The sequence below is a fragment of the Oncorhynchus nerka genome, linkage group LG7 (assembly GCF_034236695.1).
Source record: "Oncorhynchus nerka isolate Pitt River linkage group LG7, Oner_Uvic_2.0, whole genome shotgun sequence".
NCBI lineage: Eukaryota > Metazoa > Chordata > Actinopteri > Salmoniformes > Salmonidae > Oncorhynchus > Oncorhynchus nerka.
The window spans coordinates 42,623,279-42,644,670 of NC_088402.1; the positions used below are offsets into that span (position 1 = coordinate 42,623,279).

Sequence of the window (21,392 nt, forward strand, 5' to 3'; positions counted from 1 at the left end):
ATTTTCTTCTCCTCTCCACTGCAACTCCTCCCCGGGTCCTTATTGTACAAGAGGAAGTGGTGCACTATGTTTTCTGTCAATATACCTGGTAAAATAATGGTTAATAAACAACTCTAGCCATTAGCATCCATTTTCCCTTCTGGTATGAGCTGAGGTCAGGGGCCGTATAAAATCTGAGATTTTTTTCCTCCCAAATTATGTTTGATATTTTCCCAAATGATACTTTCTCAGTTTTATTTTCACACTCAAAATTACAATTGTTCATACAGAAACAACGAAATCGGATGTTCTGAGTCCATGCCAAAGCTTAAATCACATCAGGAGACCCATTTTTATTTAAGTCTGGAAGAAAACTAACACATTTAGATTTTTGAGTGTAATCCCCCTTTAATTGCACATCTGGCCCTTTAATTGTGCATCTCGTGAGTGAGGAATGTGCTTTCTAATGTGCAGGTCTAACGACGGTTCTGTACTGCTGCTGCTCATTTCAAGGTTTGCAAAATAACAAATTATATACTTCTGCCAGGTAAGCCTACTTCTCCGGTAACATTTCATTGATAAGGTTTTGGGGGAAGTATTTCTGTCAACCAACCCACAAGACGGTTGTGCCTACATGGATTGATAGACAAACGCGTGTACCACAGACAGACAGGGGCAATTTTGCTGGAAATTAATGAGCAAATATTATGTTAGCGTTGGCTTTTTAAGCCAATAGTGGCTAATCAGAGGTGGGATAATGTCAAAGTTGCGTTAATTAGATAGAAGCTGGGTGCTTGCGGTGTATAATACTTGCGAGATTTGTTTATGACAGTTTGCAGAGGAACACGTGAAAATTGCATGTACTTTCAGAATTGTTTGGCGAGCAAGGCTACTCAGAGTTGGGCTGAAAGACAGTGATATCTCGCAATTGACCTGTTGGAGACCACTGGTCTAGCGGAAAGGATCCCTACGCATCCCTTATCCTTCAGCTCAGCCTGGGGATAATGCACCTACCCTACTTGTCTTTGGGGTGCGCTGGTTTCGATCATCTAATCTCTCCCTGGTTGTCACCATGTGTATACACACTTCTCCTGCACTTCAGTCTCAGAAAGCAAAAATAAACAGAGATCCAGCCAGATGAAAAGCCGGGGATATGGCGACATTGTGCTGCGTATCCTCTGTGTGTCGGCCGCTCTGCTCTGGGCCCTCAGAGGAGACAGAGCTGTAAGAGGCTGGAGAGGACCACGCTGGGTTATGATGATGTTACAGTGTTCAAACAGAGCTCTACTGTGCAGGTCTGGTCTGCCTGGGGATCTTCCATATGATATGACTATGAGCTTCCACCGCTCCAAGGGTGGGGTTTTGCTTGAAGGGAACTGCATTCTCTCCATGTTGACATGGTTAGCCAAAGGAAAGCGGGATGAATTAGTCAGTGTTATTACTTTACAAGACTTGACCTCTGAGTTGTTGGTTAGGATGTGAAACTAGCTATAACATTGCAGAAACATTGGGATATCTTCTTTAAGATTTGTGACTTAAAAAAAATAATATTATAGACATTTGAATCTATGAAAGAGACACTCTGCCTCAGCAGTCGTTAGCATCCATTTTCCCTTCGTTACACTGCTATGAGCTGAGGTCAGACCAAAGCAGTTCCATCTGGTGAGGGCTACTGTACCTCTTCCTGACGCTTTGTTTTCATTCCACTGTTGTTCAGCATGCACCGTAACTGAGGAAAAAAGGGGCTGTTCCGAGCCACTGCCTCTGCGGCCTCCATGCCATTGACCCCCTGTGCCGCCCCCCCTTCCGCCCCGTACTACCCCGGGGCACGATGACTACCGCTGTCAGCACAGATGCTGGATATCAAAGCCCCCTGTCCAGAGTCCAGACCCACACAGCCACAGATGATACATGGTTCAGTCTCACCCCACACTGTGAGATGAGGCAAAGAAGTGCCTCATAATTTAGACCTGATGTAACAGTGTGGCTCGTTGTGTGATGTACACTTAGAAAATAAAGTGGGGCTTGGGTTTGACTTGGGAGCTTATATAGGTTTTTTGGTTTTGTGAGGGTAACCCTGGATGACTAGAGAATTTATAAACTTTCGCCTCTTTAGCGGGATGATAGCGGGGGAAGATAAACATGGACGTGACGCTGAATGTAACAATCGCTGTCATTGAATGGCCATTTATTTGATTAGAAGAGGCAGCAGTTCTGATAGATGTTTAGCTGCCTCTGGCAGTGAGGGAATATAGTAGTTATTATTATGTTATGAGAAACCCCTACCATATTCTCAAACTTTGAGATTGCAGACATACCAAATGTATTATGGCTTTCTGGCTATCTTGAGGCAAACCAATTCCACCAATTCCAAATGTCTGAAATGTGCTGGAAGAGAGAGAGAGATACTCCCGAATGTTTGGATTTAATCACCCACCTCCCATGGGTTGGTATTCCTTTGTGTTCTAGGGCTAGGAAGATTGAAACGGCAATGCTGAAAGGATTACTCAGCCATTATCGGCCACATTCCTACTTGGATTGAAACCCAGTGGAAACTTTCCCATGTTTGACAGAATCACTAGCTCAAATCCTCGGAAAACTGCCCTGGTACTGGGGGTCCTACTCCTCCGAGCAGAGTTAAATTTGTTTGGTTGTTTGGTTCTCTTTCCGCATTCCCATGTCTTGGATGAATGCACGTTTCCTCTCCCAAACGTCCAGATACACATAATTAATTGGGGTAATTTGAGGGCCCGCTTTGACATAAGAGAGCTCCTTGTAACTCGAGGATTTGTGAAAATATACATCCCTACACAATCACGGCTGCAAAATATTTATTTTCACTCTCGATGAATTCACATGAATGATGCTAAGTAACCTGAGCTCAACAGAAGGAAGCAAAACAGTAAAATATGGTTATTACAATGATAGCCTATAATTCAATTATACGTTGATTAATATAGATAGTGAAAATGATAGGGTGTATTAATAGACTATTACTGTTCTTAATCTAGTTTTCGGACCGGGTAAAAACACCAATTGTTTCCCATTTTTGAGATTCATCAGTGTGTTGCCACTGGAATATGGTCATATAAGATAGCCAAATAATCCTTGTCTAGACCAACTCTACAAATTCATTTTCAGAGTCTTGATTGTAATAACAAACAAACCTTCCACATCACAGTACCCAAATCAAAAAGAGAAAAGTCAACATTTCTGTTGGACAGGATCCCTCCGGCTGTTCGGAGAGGAGAGCTAAAATTCAAAGCAAACACTTTCTCCGTCCCTCTTTTCATGTTTTGAGTAAGTTCATGTTTATAAGGCAGGATATCAAAAATTAATTGCTTCTTGGTTATATTAACTTCTTCTTCTTGTGAAATGGTCTCTTAACGTTTTTTTGACGTTTTACCCATCTGTCATTGTCTGTGAAGTGATAGTAGCTTGTTGCCGAGGATGTGTTTCGTTTAGTACATGATGCTGACTGTTGAAGACCTTGAATTGATGTCTGAGATTTCTATAAATAGATTGGGATAAATTATTCCAGTCACATAAGAATGAATGTAAGGCCATATTTCCCAAAAGGAACAGGACAATTTTGTCCGTCACATGTTTAGATTTAGTTAGACTTTTTTCAGGCTTTTTTCCATTTGTAAATGTTTCACCTTTGTCAAGGCTTTATAAACCTTTGAATCTTTCATCTGATTCAAGTTGTGCTAAATGTTACTGTCCATGTACATGATCTATATTTTGCGTTACTAAAACTTACTAAAACATAAATAAATAGCTTTGACTTAATAGTTTGTATAAAGTATTTCACAATCTGCCCTAAAATCCTGCCCTAAAATCCTTCAGTCCAAAGAGAAAAAAAGTATTGTCTGATTGATATTTTGATTTTAATAAACAGTGCTACAGTGTCTGTACTTTTCTCATGATCGTTTTGTTTACATAATTGTACTAGCGGATTTTATGTAGGATCTCTCCAGGTATTCCAAGATGCACTGGCTCCCCTGTGCTTGTCCTTCACAGAAATCATGTACAATGATTCAGGTTTGAGTTGTTACATAACAGTAATAAGTGGCAACCTACAAGCACCCCACCCCATTCCACCATGGCAGGCCACCTTTCCATTCCCAGGTTCAAGCTCCAGAGCTTTGGCAACAGGGCCTTCTCCAGGGTTGCTCCTAGGCTCCGTTACTCTGAGACGTTACTCACCATCTTTCAGTCACTCCTAAAGCCCCAACTCTCCCCAATTGTAAAAGTGTTTCGGTCTTATGTAGCAAAATTTGAAATTGTGTTTTTTGTTGTTTTACATTGTATAAAAGTAGAGGCTCAGAGCTAGAAAAGGGTATATTATACATTGTAGTTGAGGAACAATGGCAAAGTAATTCTGCTTTGACAGATGTTAAACTTGTAACCCCACTTTTGAGAAAATGGGCCTTGAATGTTCTGGTACATTTACTGGAGAGCTCCTCTTTGTCACCCATTCAGCATCCTTCACATGCTCTTAAGCATTAGCCCCACCCATCTCTTTAAGGATTCACATGCATGACATCAGCAGCCTGGTGGTCCAAAATAGCATAACTGGTGTATTTTAACACCAATAAACCCATCCGTTTAAAAATACATTTTGTATATGTCAATCTAGCAAACCAGGCTACTAAGCAATGTTTTGTTTCGTTTATAGCTTGTTAGCTAGCTAACATTAAATTAGCTGGCTAGCCAGTTCAAATAATGTCCACATCATATATCTGAAAACATCTTAACTTTCGCTAATTTGTAGTTATTATTACAGGAAAATAAACTCACAACAAGATCGTTCTTTACAAGTTAACGGCAAGCTAATTACAAAAAATTGCTTAACGAAATAAAACCAGGGCATTCTACCAGAGAATTTTAGAACTTGAACACTGTCTCATTGGCCTAACTTTATATTCTAATTTGACTTTTGTGTAGGTCATGTTGTTCTTCACATTACCGTTTCTGGTAAACACACACTGCCAAATAAAATCAAAGTTTATTTGTCACATGCACAGGATACAGAATGTGTAAACGGTACAGTGAAAAGGTATCTTACATAGTGGAATCTTTTGTTTAGACATGTAGCTAGCTAACTAAACAATGATCCATAATTCCAACTCATAAAAACTAGGTTCAATGTTAGCTGGCTATCTAACATTAGGCTATAACTAGCAATGCAAATGGCTCTGAGAAACTAATAATAATACTACACAGATCATAAATGTAACGTTAGCTATCGAGCCAGCTAACATTAGCTAGCTAGCTTACAGAATGCTTTAACTGGCAATGAAAATCACTTTCAAAATTAGAAACGTATAATATCTGAAAAGGTAGCTAGCTAGACTCTCTTACATGGATGAATGCTTCTCCCTTTCTGTCACAGATGTCATAATGGCCTGGCCTTAGTTTGAAGAGGTAACACGGAGACGGGTGTTTTATACAACAGCCGTCTGTGTGTTCTTTTTTCGACTCCCTCCGCATATTTGCAATCAAACACCAGAATTTTTTTCCATCTCCTTAGCTATCCACTGATTTCAAAACTCTGTCCTCCAGAAGGTGGAGAGCAACACAGTTATTCGCAATATCTTTCAAAAAAGCTGAGTTAGAAAGGATTACCTGCACATACTGAGTAGCCCTTTGTTATAGACAGAAGCGTGCTACATGGCAGACTAATCCGAACTCATCCCCCGGCATGTCCAGCCCATCCATTATCTCAGCCAATCACAGGAAGGTTCCTACCTTTTTCCGTGGCTAAACCAATACGGCTCGTAATTTAACAATTGTATTTGTATTTACAGATGGAATACAAGTTTGTTGTTAAGGCACATAAAAGTTCACATGTTCCATAAGGCATTTCTGCCAAAAAACGCATTTTGATAAAGAAAATTATGTTTACGTTCAAATGCCTCTCCTGTGAAGTAGTGACGTGTGACATACGCCTAGTTTCTTGAAACGAGTCATATATAAGTCCCATGTATTATTATTATTATTAAATATAGTGACAATTTAATAATGTCAAAGAAACTTGATTTCGATTTTTTGTTTATGCATTACATTTTTAATGTCTGGTAAATGGACCATGTAAATGGAAGAGAGATGTAGTGTGGCAAATAAAATTGAGAAAATTCTGAAAGTGAATTTTCTACACTAGTTCCTGAAAATGTCAGATATTTACCTCTTTCCTTACATGATTCGGGAAGGATATAATCTTATTAGATTAGTAAATTAAATTGGATCATCTGAATTTGCAAAAACGCATTAAAAAAATAGCAACCAATCGGATTTGGAAATTTGAAAATCCTTATTTTCCTTACTGCACAAGAACATAAATCAGATAGATTTGAGGGAGTTTTGTAAACAAAAGAAAACGGCAAATCTCTAGAAGTCTTCACCAGTGGGCACGATTTTCAACATGTGAAAATGTTGAGCCTAGGAGCCTTTGATGGACAGAAAGGGGTGTATGGGCTCTACAGTACTTGCCAAATTACTTTGGGCACAAGTTTTATATGCAATGATTTGGGTTGAGGATGGTTGGTTTGGTTTCAGGTTGTGTACACAAGACTAATTATGTCCTTGGAATAGGATAACGAAATCAACACAACAGCATCCTGACAGAAAGAGAGAGAAACACAGAGGGTACTTGTGGGTCCTGGCAGTAGACTGGTTGGATAGAGTGTGACTCCCATGGGGCTCTGGTCAAAAGTAGTGCACTATATGGGGGGGAGACAGACAGAGTGAGAGGCATTGCGTTGCGATTTGATAAATGCCTGGTAGCTAGCCATGAGGGTAAAGGTTGTAGAGGTTAACTGTGAGTTCAGCCTGAGTTTCTCTCCTAATTCGTATCGTCTCAGTGTCTCACTCACTGTCTCATAGGGACTTACTGTGTCTTCAGAAAGTATTCACACCCCTTTGTCTTTTTCCACATTTTGTTGTGTTACAGCCTTTTTAAGTCAATGGCCTACATTGTTTGGGGGAAATCCAATACATCACATTACTGAGTACCATTCTCCATATTTTCAAGCTTAGAATGGTGGCTTCATCATGTTATGGGTATGCTATTAATCGTTAAGGGCAGGGGATTTTTCAGGATAAAAAATAAACGGAATGGAGCTATGCACAGGCAAAATCCTAGTGGAAAACATGGTTCAGTCTGCTTTCCAGCAGACACTGGGAGATTCATTCACCTTTCAGCAGGACAATAACCTAAAACACAAGGCTAAATATACACTAGAGTTGGTTAACAAGAAGATAGTGAATGTTCCTGAGTGACAGAGTTACAGTTTTGACTTAAATCTGGCAAGACCTGAAAATGGTTGTCTAGCAATGATCAACAAAAAAATTTGACAGAGCTTGAAGAATTTTGAAAAGAATAATGGGCAAATGTTGCAGAATCTAGATGTGGAAAGCTCTTAAAGACTTACCCAGAAAGACTCACAGCTGTGATCGCTGCCCACGGTGATTCTAACATGTATTGACTCAGGGGTTTAATACTTATCTAATCAAGATATACAGTGTTAGTGTTTTATTTTTCATAATTTTTTTACAAACATTCACATTTGTCTTCCACTCGGACATTACAGAGCAGTTTGTGTAGATCGTTGACAAGAATATTTCAGTTAAATCTATTTTAATTCTACTTTGTACACAACAAAATGTGGAACAAGTCTAGGTGTGTGACTACTTTCTCAAGCCACTGAACCGTACAAACAACCCACTACATTTAGGCTGAAGCTGGGGCAATGAGACAGAGTTATATCCCATATGTATGCTGTCTATTCAAAATGATGTGCAACCACAATTTACACAACCCATAAAAGTCCTGGGCATTGTGTGTTATTAATACCACAGGTTTCAGAGAGCATATTAATATGGATCTATACGCACTGACTCCATCTTGCACTGACCCTACACACACTCACTAGACTGTATATACATACCATGTTCGCATGAACTCACACACACTACATTGACACTCCCACAGGAAACCCACACAACATTCAAATACACTACACACACACACACACACACACACACACACACACACACACACACACACACACATAACACGAACGTGCATCCTGACAACACAAATGCACATACATACACATTACATACGCACACTCACACACTTTTACACTCATCATCTGCTGCTGCTACTCTGTTCTTTATTTTACTCTTATTATTATCTATCCTGATGCCTAGTCACTTTACCCTGCCTTCATGTACATAACTACCTCAAATACCTTATTATTATCTATCCTGATGCCTAGTCACTTTACCCTGCCTTCATGTACATAACTACCTCAAATACCTTATTATTATCTATCCTGATGCCTAGTCACTTTACCCTGCCTTCATGTACATAACTACCTCAAATACCTTATTATTATCTATCCTGATGCCTAGTCACTTTACCCTGCCTTCATGTACATAACTACCTCAAATACCTTAATATTATCTATCCTGATGCCTAGTCACTTTACCCTGCCTTCATGTACATATCTACCCCAAATACCTTATTATTATCTATCCTGATGCCTAGTCACTTTACCCTGCCTTCATGTACATATCTACCTCAAATACTGCACCTCGTACCTTAGCACATTGATCTGGTACTTCCTAGTTCCATTCTTGTGCATTTCATTTTATTCCTCTTGTGTTACTATTTTACCAGCGCATGTGACAAATAATATTTGATTCGACTGTTGTTTTGGCGATAAGAAGGCGTTAGCACATTCGCTGGCATCGGTCTCAAGGTGCCCTGTGTTATAGAGTGAGGTGCTAATCGACAGTAACAGCTCCTTTACCATATCCATAAAGGCTTTTCCGATGGTTGGGCCCCGTCAGCGGGAGAGACTCCCCCAGACCACAAGAGAGCCAGAGATAAGCTAGGCGACAACAGAGCACGAAGCATTAAAACAGTCCAGGCCTACTGTCTGTCTTGTAGCGCTGCCTGCAGTGGCTCCCAGCACCACGGCTGTTTAGAAAACAAGCTCTCAAGTCTAACCATGTCCATCCCTCCTCTTGGCTAGAAAGCCTACAAATGTCAACTGTCAGGAAAATGGTAAACATTTTAGCAATCCGTTACAATGATGTAAGGGAGTATCAGGTTATTTTGCTTCTAGGAACAGCTTGGAAGCCTCTGCTACGATATCAAGGACTTTATTTTTGGTCACGTACAGCCATGGATTATCTTTTGTATTTTTTTTTGCATAGTCCTGTATTGTCTTGTGAAAGAATAGTGTTCTACTATTGGGTCGTTTCCCAAATGTCTGCCCTTTTTCAATGATAAACTGTCCCTCTGGCCTGAGCCTCAAGTTCCTTGCTTTCGCACCGTCTTCATTTTGTTCCACACAGCTGAAAACAGATTGTTTTATCATTAACTGGGAGCCGCAACTCATTTCCCACAGCTCATAAAGCTGCTAAATGACTGAGGCAGGCCTGTACACGCAGCTACAGTGGCTTTTGCGACCCACTTAATGCCGCAAAGGAGCCTTGGACGCCGTGGCGAGGGGGGTCAGCGTGTCAGGCAGTGTTGTTAGTGAAGCTACGGGCGGTCTAGACGTACCCAAGGCCCTCCAGACCAGAACTCCTTAAACCTTTATGCCTTTTTTTGTAAAGTAGCAGTTTGGGAAACATAAAGTTCTGTTTATGTGGCTCTCACTTAGCTCACGGCGATTATGTAAAAAGAGGGCAAGATTTAGTGGTTCTCAGAGCAAGGCTATTGTTGTTGCACCTTCTGGAATGTCACAAAGAATACATCTTACTTTGTCACCTCGAAAAGCCACGGGGGGGAAAAAGGAGAGTTTAATATATGGCGTGTCGTTATTTTTCATGGGAAGTGGTGTTACATTTGAATTTCTTTCCGGTGTCAAACTGTCAAATGTTTGCGTTTCATGTTGATTATGAAGTGACAGTGTTCTTGACAAGGACACACACACACACACAAAAAAATGAAACTTCTTGTAGAATAAACATAGTTAAAGAGCGCAAAAGGTAGATGCTGTATGAACTTGAGAAAGCTTCAGATTGTCTCGATTCGGACACGACGATGAATGGGTTTTTGATAACCCTATTGAGGCAAGAACTTGCGATGATATATTGCTCAAACTGGTCTGCAGGGGAACGAAACATTGCACACAGCAAAATAAAGAAAACAGACTTGTAAATCTGCTCTGTTTTGCCTTATTATAGACACATTAACATTTATAACATGTTACCGTAATATAGCATGTGTAAGCAATAAGAAATGCGTAAATCAGTCACACAATCCCTATCACCTTTATGCTCAGTGGCTCTGATAATGATACACAGTCTAGGTAAGAGGTTAAACCTGACACCATAGTTATGGCTGACCTCAACTTATTTGGACTGACCCCCAGCTGGTGGGCTGTGTGTGGAGTTTAACCAAGAGCTCCGGCTGCTGCTAAGCCAAGTTGTACTGGTCCCAAACATGGTTCCCCTGACTCGGATAATAGCACAGATTCCTCTCTATCAAATGTGAATTTCTTATTAAAGAATCAGAGTGATTCATTGGCCAACAGCTATTTGTATGTTGCATTTAGATGGAGCACGGTGGGTTTCTTTGAGTAGTTTCTATTTGAATTACATTGCTGAATTTGAGTGCATTTCGTAGGCTAACTTGTGTTTCTTGTCTGGTCAGATGTCAAGGAGAATCAGACTTTGGTATTTGGCCAGCTCCGCATACATATCATGCACTTTTAGTTATTTCATCATCGCTTTCCCAATTCCCGACAAGTGTGTACCTCTTTACTCACTTTCCACCACTGGCAATGAAAGATACTATTTGCTTTATCCTGCTTTCTAATCCTGTGCTGTTCACTGCCTGGGAAAGTTTGGTCAGTTTGCGTTGGGTGAAGAACAGCCAAATAACTTGACACCCACATATATTTTACTGCTTCCTAAGTGTTTTTGTGTGTTTTTTTTTTACATGATGGGGGCGTGTTTGTGTAATCTTGTTTCTCCTTGGTACTTTCCGTTTATGACCCTCGCCAGATTGATTCGTGAGTCGAGCACATTCCCTGGGAGGCCGTGAGCGACGGGGCTCTGAGTTTTAGGTTTCTGAAGGGCCGCCGGTGTCACTTCCAACATGGTCCTTCCAAGGTGACTTACGCTGGCTGCAAGCAAAGCCTATCAGGCAACATTTACACAGGCTGGTATTAACGGATTGGCACACTGATATAAAGAGTACGAGCAGCATTGAAGCATTGGATAGTACCACAGTGTATCACCATTAAAGGCAGAGGTCTCCAAAGATAAATACTTGAACTCTTAAGTTGAGCAATGAGCCTGAGGTTATCGATTCAGACTGTTTATAAGCCAGTTCAATCCGTTCTGATATTGGGGTTTCCTAACCGCGTGGGTGCCAGACTCTTCCTGTTCCTTCCAAAACTCCTTGAACGGAGTTTGGAGGTTTTGTGGGAGGCGACACTTATATCAGTCTGCTGCACTTCACCACCAAAGGAGCGCCATTGTATCTGAAAGCGGGCCTGAAACAATGCTACGCTTCACTTTTCTATCATTGCCAAGACAGGGACATCACAGCGAAAACACTGATTCCAAGTGACAGAGATTTGCCGATGGCTGCTGGGTAGAACGCTGTCACAGTTGTAGAATTGAAAGGAACTGTCTGTGCTCTGTCTGTATTATTGTCTGTTCACTCTCGGGTTGGTCGAAATGTTGAAATCCATCCTTTGTATAGGCAAGCAATATGACAGTTGAGTATTGTGCCAATCTTTTGAACATGTTATGCACCTTAAAGTGACTTCACTCTCCCAGCTCTAATGACCTTGGTCTTCTAACTCTACTGACGCAGGATTCAGCCAAATATATGTATGTTCTTATTGTGTGTTATTGTGTCTAAACTAAATACATCTTCTCCCTTTTGTCTCTATTTTGTTCCTGCAAACCGTTTGTTTTTTACAACTGTGGGATTAAAAATGATGTCGGTTTTGTGCACATTACCCTAAATACAACTACAATGGAACACACACATGATACACTTTTAAAGTGGCAATCTGCAGTTGAAACAATAACAAAGTGTGTTCCCCAGCCCTGTTTCAGTTAAAAGCTGAGGGATGGGCCTGGACAAATGAAACCACTCGCAGAATTCATATACAGAGCTATGGATGCAAGGACTGACCATTCATGATATCAAAATTATAGTTTTAACCATGTCATGAGGCTATATAGTGTTTGTCTACGTTTACTTTGTTGACACACATTGGCGTAAAACAAGCTTTCCGGTTCTGATGGGGCATTTTACAAGTTATAATTGTCACGTCCTGACCATAGAGAGGCCTTGTTTTCTGTGGTAGAGTAGGTCAAGGCGTGACTGGGGGGGGGGTTAGTCTAGTTTATTATTTCTATGTGGGGTTCTAGGTTTGTTTTTCTATGTTGGTGATTGTGTATGATTCCCAATTAGAGGCAGCTGGTAATCGTTGTCTCTAATTGGGGATCATATTTAAGTAGCTGTTTTACACACTTGTGTTTATGGGATATTGTTTTGAGTTAGTGCACGTAGCATCTCTGTAGTCGCGGTCCGTTGTTAGTTTATTGTACATTTGTTTTTTGTCTTTGCTTAGTTTCACTTTCTAATAAATAATGTGGAACTCAACATCCGCTGCACCTTGGTCCGACATTTATCCCAACGAACGTGACAATAATCTTCAAGAATGAATGGGTACATATCATTAAAGAGTTCAAAAATGTATATACCGTAGCAACCGCTGATTACCCCTTTAAGACTTTACAGTCTTTAAAGTTCAAACTTCCAGAGTCTTTCAAGTTTAAACTAACACTCGTACACTAGCTATAATGGGCATTTTAAACAACAACCCCATCATTCTTCCATTGAAATCCAACATAAGGTCCTGGCATGAGCATGAAAGACTCGCCTGTCCAAGTGCCTGTGCTATCTATGATCGGACTGTGAGTCACTCAGTCATAGTGCAAGCCAGGTCCCCGGGGGCCCCACGTGTAAGGCTCCTTCAACCATGTTGTCATAGGGTATCACCGGATATCATTGCTAATGTGACAATTACGAGCGATCTGTACTTTCACGGGGATGGAAAAATGGAGTGACGTCACAAATGGTTTCCAGAAGCATCTCACAGCAAAATGTTTTCCTTCACACTCCACTGAGTAGTGGAGCTTGACTGGTGACGTCTCCGCGTGTGCTGTTCTATTCGTTCAACAAGGTGCCTGTGCGCCAGGAACAGTTGCTGACTAAGGGCATTCAACACTAATGTTTGGTACTGGTTGATGCGTTCCTGAAAATGCCCTAGTAGAGAGTGAGCTCAGAAGGGCTACAGTCAGATTGATGTTTGAATAGATGATTCATGTGACGGGCCGAACATCACAGCGTGTGCATGAACTGACGCTGATGGTTCGTTTGCGTAAAAAACCTATTCAGACACTGCCTCGGCCTTGTCATCCGTTCACTTTGCGAGATAAGGGATGAAAGAGTGCTTTCAAGATAAGCACCAGTGAGTATCGGGCCATCTCTGTCTCTTCCTTCCTTAGCTAATGACCTACATCTGGATCCACCTATATTCTGAAGCTCATTCTTCACTGGTGGTTTTTTGTTCACATTATGAGGTGGAAAGACACAATCAACTCAGTTGATCTACTGTATGACATAGAGATGCTGATAAGAAAGCCTTTGAAATGTTACAATGATAATAGAACGTATGACATTTTTTATTTTATTTTATCTTGATCAATGTCGAGGGTGTTTCATGCGCTGTGTCTCATCCATCCTCTCATAAATGATCTCTATACGTTGGGTGTTTCAGATTGAGAACTACATAAAGGAGAGCATGAAGACCGAGATGGCCCAGCTGCAGCAGAGTGCCGTTCACAACCACACGGCCGCCATGTTGGAGATGGGCACCAACCTCCTATCCAAGACGGCCGAGCAGACGCGCAAGCTAACGGATGTGGAGACGCAGGTAATATATCCCCCCCAACCTTATCGCACTCCCACTGGGATCCATCTCACGCACCATTGACTCAGCTATTCCACATTAAACCACCCCCAAGAAGGCAATGGGGGGGAACTGGCCAAAGAAAATATGGATGACATATAAATAGCTACGCTCTCTTTATGTGATACAGTAAGCATACTGTATGTATGTTTAAGTTTTCAACGTCTCTTGATATCTGGGGTGGCTTTAGAAGGAAGTGAACAAGAGCAGCGCTTGTGGGGGTGGATTTTTGCTGATGTGCAAAAAAAGAAAGAAAGGTGCACTAAGGGAAATCACTCCCTTCATATATATGCAACTGAGTATTACCATGTGTCAGAAGAACAACCGCTCTTTATGCAAAACCTATACTTTATTACCTCTTCCTAAAGAGGACATGATGATTTATAGCGTACCTACATTTTGTTTCGCTGGAACACCTCTGTGAGGCCGGATACCGCTAACCTATTTCTGTCTTGGGACAGGTTCTGAATCAAACCTCCAGACTAGAGATTCAGCTGCTTGAGAACTCCCTGTCCACCAACAAGCTGGAGAAGCAGCTCATGGTGCAGACCAATGAGATCAGCAAGCTCCACGACAAGAACGGGTAAACTCACACGCCATCCAACACAATGTGACGCGTTTAAAGACATCATGCCCTTTGTCCGGAGACTCAGTCATACACAGATGGGCTAAATGTACAATCAGACACCCTGATGTATAACAGTATGAAGTGCATGAGGCTATATTTTCCTACATCATCTTTTGCTTGAAAGTTGAATGATGTTGCAATGGGAGCAATCGAATGTGGCTTTTGGATGACTTTTCCGAGTCCTGTTTGTTGATTGGTCCAGTGGGACTGTCTCTCACTGTCCGTTTAAAAGCTCCCTCCCGTCCCCAGTGCTCACTGTAAATACAGTAACACAGCTGTACTGAATTCTTTCGTTAATATGCTTTCTGAAAAAAAACGACCTCAACTGATCCCAATGTTTGAGAGCTGCACTCAAAGTTCATAGACAGGGATTCCTTTACTGAGAGAAATTTGCAAACGCTTGTGCAATTATGAAATCACCGCCCATTTATTTTTCATTTAGTTCTGAATCTGTTAATCAATTCCATGTAAGACTATATTATAATAATTATAATTATAAAATGGAAGACCATTGGACACAGTTAAGGTTTACGTTAATCTACAAAGTGTATGATGAAATGTATGTATGTTTATTGTCCGTGTGCAACTCATGGTAACTGAATCCACTGACATAAACATTTGTACTTCTATTACAGTCTGGGCATAATATATATACAATGCATTCGGAAAGTATTCAGACCCCTTCACTTTTCCCACATTTTGTTACGTTACAGCCTTATTCTAAAATGGATTAAATTGTTTTCCCCCCTCATCAATCTACACACAATACCCCATAATGACAAAGCAAAAAACGTTTTTTTTTAGAAATGTTTGCAAATGTATAAAAATATATATATAAAATATCACATTTACATAAGTAATCAGACCCTTTACTCAGTACTTTGTTGAAACACCTTTGGGAGCGATTACAGCCTCTAGTCTTTTTGGGTATGACTCTACAAGCTTGGCACACCTGTATTTGAGGAATTTCTCCCATTCTTCTCTGCAGAACCTCTCAAGCTCTGTCAGGTTTGATGTGGAGAGTCGCTGCACAGCTATTTTCAGGCCTCTCCAGAGATATTAGATCGGGTTCAAGTCCGGTCTCTGGCTGTCCCGAAGCCACTCCTGTGTTGTCTTGGCTGTGTGCTTAGGGCCGTTGTCCTGTTGGAAGGTAAACATTCACCACAGTCTGTCCTGAGCGCTCTGGAGCAGGTTTTCATCAAAGATCTCACAGTACTTTGCTCCGTTCATCTTTCCCTTGATCCTGACAATCTGCCTGTCCCTGCCGCTGAAAAACATTCCCACAGCATGATGCTGCCACCACCATGCTTCACCGTAGGGATGGTAAAGGGCCAGGTCATGAGCGGTGTCTGGTTTCCTCCAGACATGAAAGTTGGCATTTATGCCAAAGAGTTCAGTCTTGGTTTCATCAGACCAGAGAATCTTGTTTCTCATGGTCTGAGAGTCCTTTAGGTGCCTTTTGGCAAACTCCAAGCGGGCTGTCATGTGCCTTTTACTGAGGAGGGGCTTACGTCAGGCCACTCTACCATAAAGGCCTGATTGGTGGAATGCTGCAGAGATGGTTGTCCTTCTGGTAGGTTCTTCCATCTTCGACAGAGGAACTCTGGAGCTCTGTCAGAGTGACCATCGGGTTCTTGGTCACCTCCCTGACCAAAGCTCTTCTCCCCCGATTGCTCAGTTTGGCCGAGCGGCCCAGCTCTGTGCCTCGACACAATCCTGTCTCGGAGCTCTACGGACAATTCCTTCGATCTCATGGCTTGGTTTTTGCTCTGAAATGCATTGTCAAATGTGGGATCTTACATAGACAGGTGTGTGCCTTTCCAAATCATGTCCAATGAAATGAATTTACCACAGGTGGACTCCAATCAAGTTGTAGAAACATCTCAAGGATTATCAATGGAAACAGGATGCACCTGAGCTTAATTATGAGTCTCCTAGTAAAGGGTCTGAATACTTATGTAAAGTTGCCATTCCACACGTTACCCTAGTTACAGTTCAGAACATGTTTTGGGGTAGAGAGAAGGGCATATGCTGCAGCAGTTTTAGAATGACAATTCACTTGCTTGATCTGTCAAAAGGAGGCATGTGGAACATAACATAGAAAGTGATGGAATTCCACTGTTTTTGACAATCACAAAGAAATACCAGTATTTATTTGAGAACTATTATGTAAATTCCATACAACCATGTAAGCACCAGATTACGAATAGGGGACTAACCCGATAAAGAAAAGTTAGTTATAGCTTTAGATTACAGTTCTCTATAAACTGAAGCTATATGCATAACTAACTTTCCTATGCCGGGTTTCTGACCCCCAAGGTTCCTGGAGCAGAAGATGCAGGAGATGGAGTCTCGTCACCAGGAGGAGTTGGAGATGCTGCGGGAGGAGAAGGGCAGCCTGCAGGCCCTGGTGGCGAAGCAGAGTGGAGTGATCCGTGAGCTGGAGACCCAGCTGACCAGGGCCACGGGCAACAGCACCGCCATGCAGAGGCTGCAGCAGGAGATGATGGACACCGTGCACAACCTCATCAGCCTCTGCAACAAAGACGGAGGTAAGGAGCTAAAGGTCTAGTGTTGCCGTACATCATGCTGTATTCTCTTTCAAGAAGATCCCTAGTTGGGGGCTCGACCCTGAAGACAACAGTGAAACGCATGCATATGTGGTGTAGATAGATGTATTTGACTATTTAAAACACAATGCAACCCCACATGTGGATAACACAAAGAAAACGACACAAAGTACTAGGTATACTTTGGTTACATATATAACATGGCGCCGGGAGAAGATGGCAGACGTTATACGTGCCCCCATCACTGCACTGTTGGTTAGGGGCTCGTAAGGAAGCATTTCACTGTAAGGTCTATATATATACCTGTTGTATTCGATGCATGTGACTAATACAATTTGATTTGATTTGATAACACATAATAAAATAAAGGACAGTTCCCCTCTAATCAGGGACTGAGGTAGGTGCAGTTAGTTATCAGGTAGAAACAGAAAACCAGCAGGCTCCGGACCTCGTAGGGTAAGAGTACCTCTGGCCTAGAGCATTACATACAGATATGAAGAAGATCATGTTTTATACTGCTCGATGGTTATCCAGATTTTGACATTCTTTTTAAATGAAGTTATGGTCGTCATGGTGTTGAGTTGCTGTGGTAGTTTGTTCCACTCGAATGCGCCGGTATATAAAAAGGTGTTCTTACCAGATAGACTCTTAAATTTAAAACAGGCAATATCAGTCTCTGGTTCTGGTGTTATATTGTTAGACATTCCTAAAAATGTCTAGTAACTGAATAGTCAGTAATAATTCTATGGACCAGACCGTGTTGAATTAACATGATCCTGTTCTCTACAGATAGTCAGCCAAGCTGATTAAAATGCTCAACCTCCAGATAAGTACGAGGGGGAGTTTAAGTACAACTCTCACCGGCTTGTTTTGGCTGGTCTGTAGCGTATTCATGTTTAGAGATGCTGGTGAACCATGATGTGCACGCACAACCAACACTGAACAAGTGCACCTGCCAGAGTCTTTAGGTGTCACTATCAAGATATTTTTTGGTTTATCTTTGTTAAAACCTTTAGGGTCATAGTCTCACCAGTCAGGTGACTATCCAATTCACAACCAAGGTAGCTGACAGAGTTTTATAGTGTAACCACTGAGTTGTCCACTTTGACACTAAAACCAGGGGACCTTGCAAGCTTTACTCTGGAACCAAATAAAGATGGATTCTGTTTTTGCAAGATGCAGAGAAGGTTTGTCATCTGAAAGCCATTTACTGATATTGGATATCTCTGCAAGAAGGATCTCTTCTACTAAGAATTTGTTCTTATGGGACACCAGTAGAGCAGAGTCATCCGCATACAAAAACAAATGACGAGAGCATGTTCATTTCATTTCATCATTTCATAGGAAGATAAGTGGGCCCTGGGTGCTCCCCTGTAGGACCCCACAGCTAATCACCTTCGGCCTAGAATGTTTTCCATTAACGTCCACCACATCCACCATTTGAACTTGTAGAGCATGATACTATGATCAGCTGTGTTCAACGCCTTCTGCAGATCCAGCATAACCCTTCCCCAGAAATGTCCCTTGTCAACTTCTTTCCTGATAAAGTCCGTTAAGAGCAATAGGCGTGTGTCAGTGGAGTGGGACCTTCTAAAACCAGACTGTGGTTTGTATATTTAAAAAAAAAAAAATGTATTGCTAGTATATTCTTCTGTTCATAAGACAGCACAGTCAAAATAGATACATGTCTGTAGATGCCCTTGTCTGTTTTGCTGCCCTTCTTGTGGATAGGGGTCACTCTTAGCATGTTTCAAATCCATGGGATCTCTACCCTGCTCAGAGATGTTGATTAAATGGGTGACAGAGGGGGGTCAATGAGCTCAGCACCATCTCTTTAAAACCTGTCAGGGATATTGCCGAGAGCCTGTAGCTTTGGAGAGGTTTCGTTCAGACAGTCTCTGGACAACTTCAGCCTGAGAGACTGCTGTAAAGGATAAGGCATCAGCGTGTGCATCCATCTTGCAGTAATAGCCTAGGACCTGACCCTCCCCGTGCACCCCAGTACAACCAGGTAGCTTCTATACCAAATTTGAGGCAATTGATGCGAAATGTATTGAGATTGCCGGCTACCACCCCCTTTACTCCTTTATTTGTTATTACACGTGCAAGATAAGAATGTGAAAATACAAATATTAAATGGAAAAGGTGATTTGGAAACTGTTTTGGCCTCCCCAAGGGGAAATTGGATTGCGATAGAACAATACATGTTTTGTCCACACTAGAGTCCTATCATGATGCCAATACCATAAACATGGTTCCATACAGGGAGGCAGAGGGATGCCTAGTCCCTTAAACTCTGCTTGAGGGAGAAAGCCACAGGGGTCATCCTTTTCCAAGAAGCACCCGTCACGCTTGTTACTCAGCGTGGTGCTCTCTTTACGGTAATGGCTTATCATACTGCACCGTAACAGCCTAGGCTGTGGTTGCCGCTTGAGTGAAATATCAAACGGACACCATTTTGAGTAATCACCTATCTTCTTCCTTTGCGTCTCCCGGTGGCGATAATTAGGAGGAGCAGGGATTTCCCTTCGGCCCACCGTTTGACCCCGTCAGCAACACGATCCTCAGGTTTAGTCAATGCAGTCAACTCATTACCCCCCCCCCCCCCCCCCCTGTCTCGACACAACAGAAAAACCCACTTGAATCCAAGTCTGCCCTCCGTCACATTCAGTCACAGGAAATGTCAAGTAAAAGTGTGTTCTGTGATTGGTGGAGTTGTGTAGAGAGAAATCTTGCACTCTGTTCGTGTTCGCTACTTCCTGCTGTGACGGCCTAGACGCCACACTGTATCCTGTAGCTGTTCACCCATCCAACAGGAAATGAGCAGGCATGAATGGATATCTGAGCCATGGTGAGTGGATATGTGCATGACATGGTTAAGGCGTACTTTGTATTAATCATGCTGTTGTACTTCATAGCTTTAATGTTCCATGCAAAATGGATCACCAGCGGCCTCTTTTCATAGCTCTGACAGTAGGAACACTTTATGGCAGGAGGTCCTTTGAGTGTCATTAAAGCTCTCGACTGATTGGCTCATATCAACCAATCACTGTGACGTGCCATGTTGTGACCCAAATATGTCATTAGGGTTTATTAGGTAGCTAAAACAAGTCGCTAACTGAAAAACATGTCACTAACTGAAAAATAAATCATTAACTGACCTGGCAAGTAGTCTGCCATGTTCCACTTTGTCATATAGTCAGCCATGTTATCTCCCTGTCAGCTCAGGGTGTTTCTGGGGTCACAGGGGCATCCAGCCTTCCGCCGGGATTGGTGGCTGCTTTAGCGAGAGGAGAATGAAATGGGACATTGTTGTCCTGGCTCTGTGGTTGGTCCGTTCCTCCTCCACGGTGGCGATGAGGGCCAACCAGGCACTGGGGTCACCCGATTCACCCCTGACGAATAATTCAACCTATAATGGTTCCTAGGGGAGGTCCTGTCCAGTGGAGGTAAATGGGTAGGTAGATCTCAACTGATTGCCTGTTGCAACACTCCCGTTCCCCAACAGTGTCTAAATCTAGATGCGATGAAGCTCAGTTAGAAGGGATAATTTTCGGGGGAGGATTTGTTTGTTTACCAAACGGATTTGTGTTTTTGTTCGGGGAGGGTCAGCTTTTTGTGCCATTGGATGGCGTCTACTCGAATTAGGTTCTGTTTTGAAAACTGAGCCCTATAATTTTCTTTTAATGCTCGGATTCAAATCATCATTGACACTTACTATGTGGAACAGTTTAAAAAGGGAGTTCAGATTCTAAAATGCCATAAACATTGTTACTGAAGTTTATCCAGAAACGTACTTAAATATACTTATTTACATTTTCAATGCCTTTTCAACTTTTGTACTTGTTCAATCATCTTTGATGAGGCCAGATGCCACTGAGCTCAGGTTTGGGTCGTGATTATTACCGAACCCTTATTATAGTGCAATGAGCCAAGGACCGTTATTAATGGTAATTGACCTCAGTGTTGGAACACACTTAAAAATCTCTGGCCTGCTAGATATGATTTTCTTTCACAGTATTCTATTATCCCACCTAATGAAAGGCATCAATCATTTTTAAAGCCGGGATTGCCATGTCTGGAGGGAGCAGGATCTTATTTTAATTCCCTGCATTTAGCTCAGAGCTCTATGCATATCATCATCAGATGGCTTCTATTAAAGCATTTTATGATTGAACTTTACTCATGTTT

The 21,392-nt window shown here is 41.9% G+C and overlaps 1 protein-coding gene across 3 annotated transcripts in view; it reads left to right on the forward strand.

The window, feature by feature from the left end:
- The window catches only part of LOC115131711 (angiopoietin-1-like), a 63,523-nt gene that overhangs the window by 15,356 nt on the left and 26,775 nt on the right, over nucleotides 1-21,392 (forward strand). For 2 of the 3 annotated variants that reach the window (XM_029663650.2, XM_029663649.2), the window contains exons 2-4: nucleotides 13,812-13,967; nucleotides 14,465-14,586; nucleotides 16,951-17,183. In XM_029663650.2, coding sequence (XP_029519510.1) covers nucleotides 13,812-13,967; nucleotides 14,465-14,586; nucleotides 16,951-17,183 — 511 coding nt within the window. Of the gene's footprint in view, nucleotides 1-437; nucleotides 527-13,811; nucleotides 13,968-14,464; nucleotides 14,587-16,950; nucleotides 17,184-21,392 lie in introns of those variants that run through there. The other variant, XM_029663651.2, reaches the window with a different exon arrangement.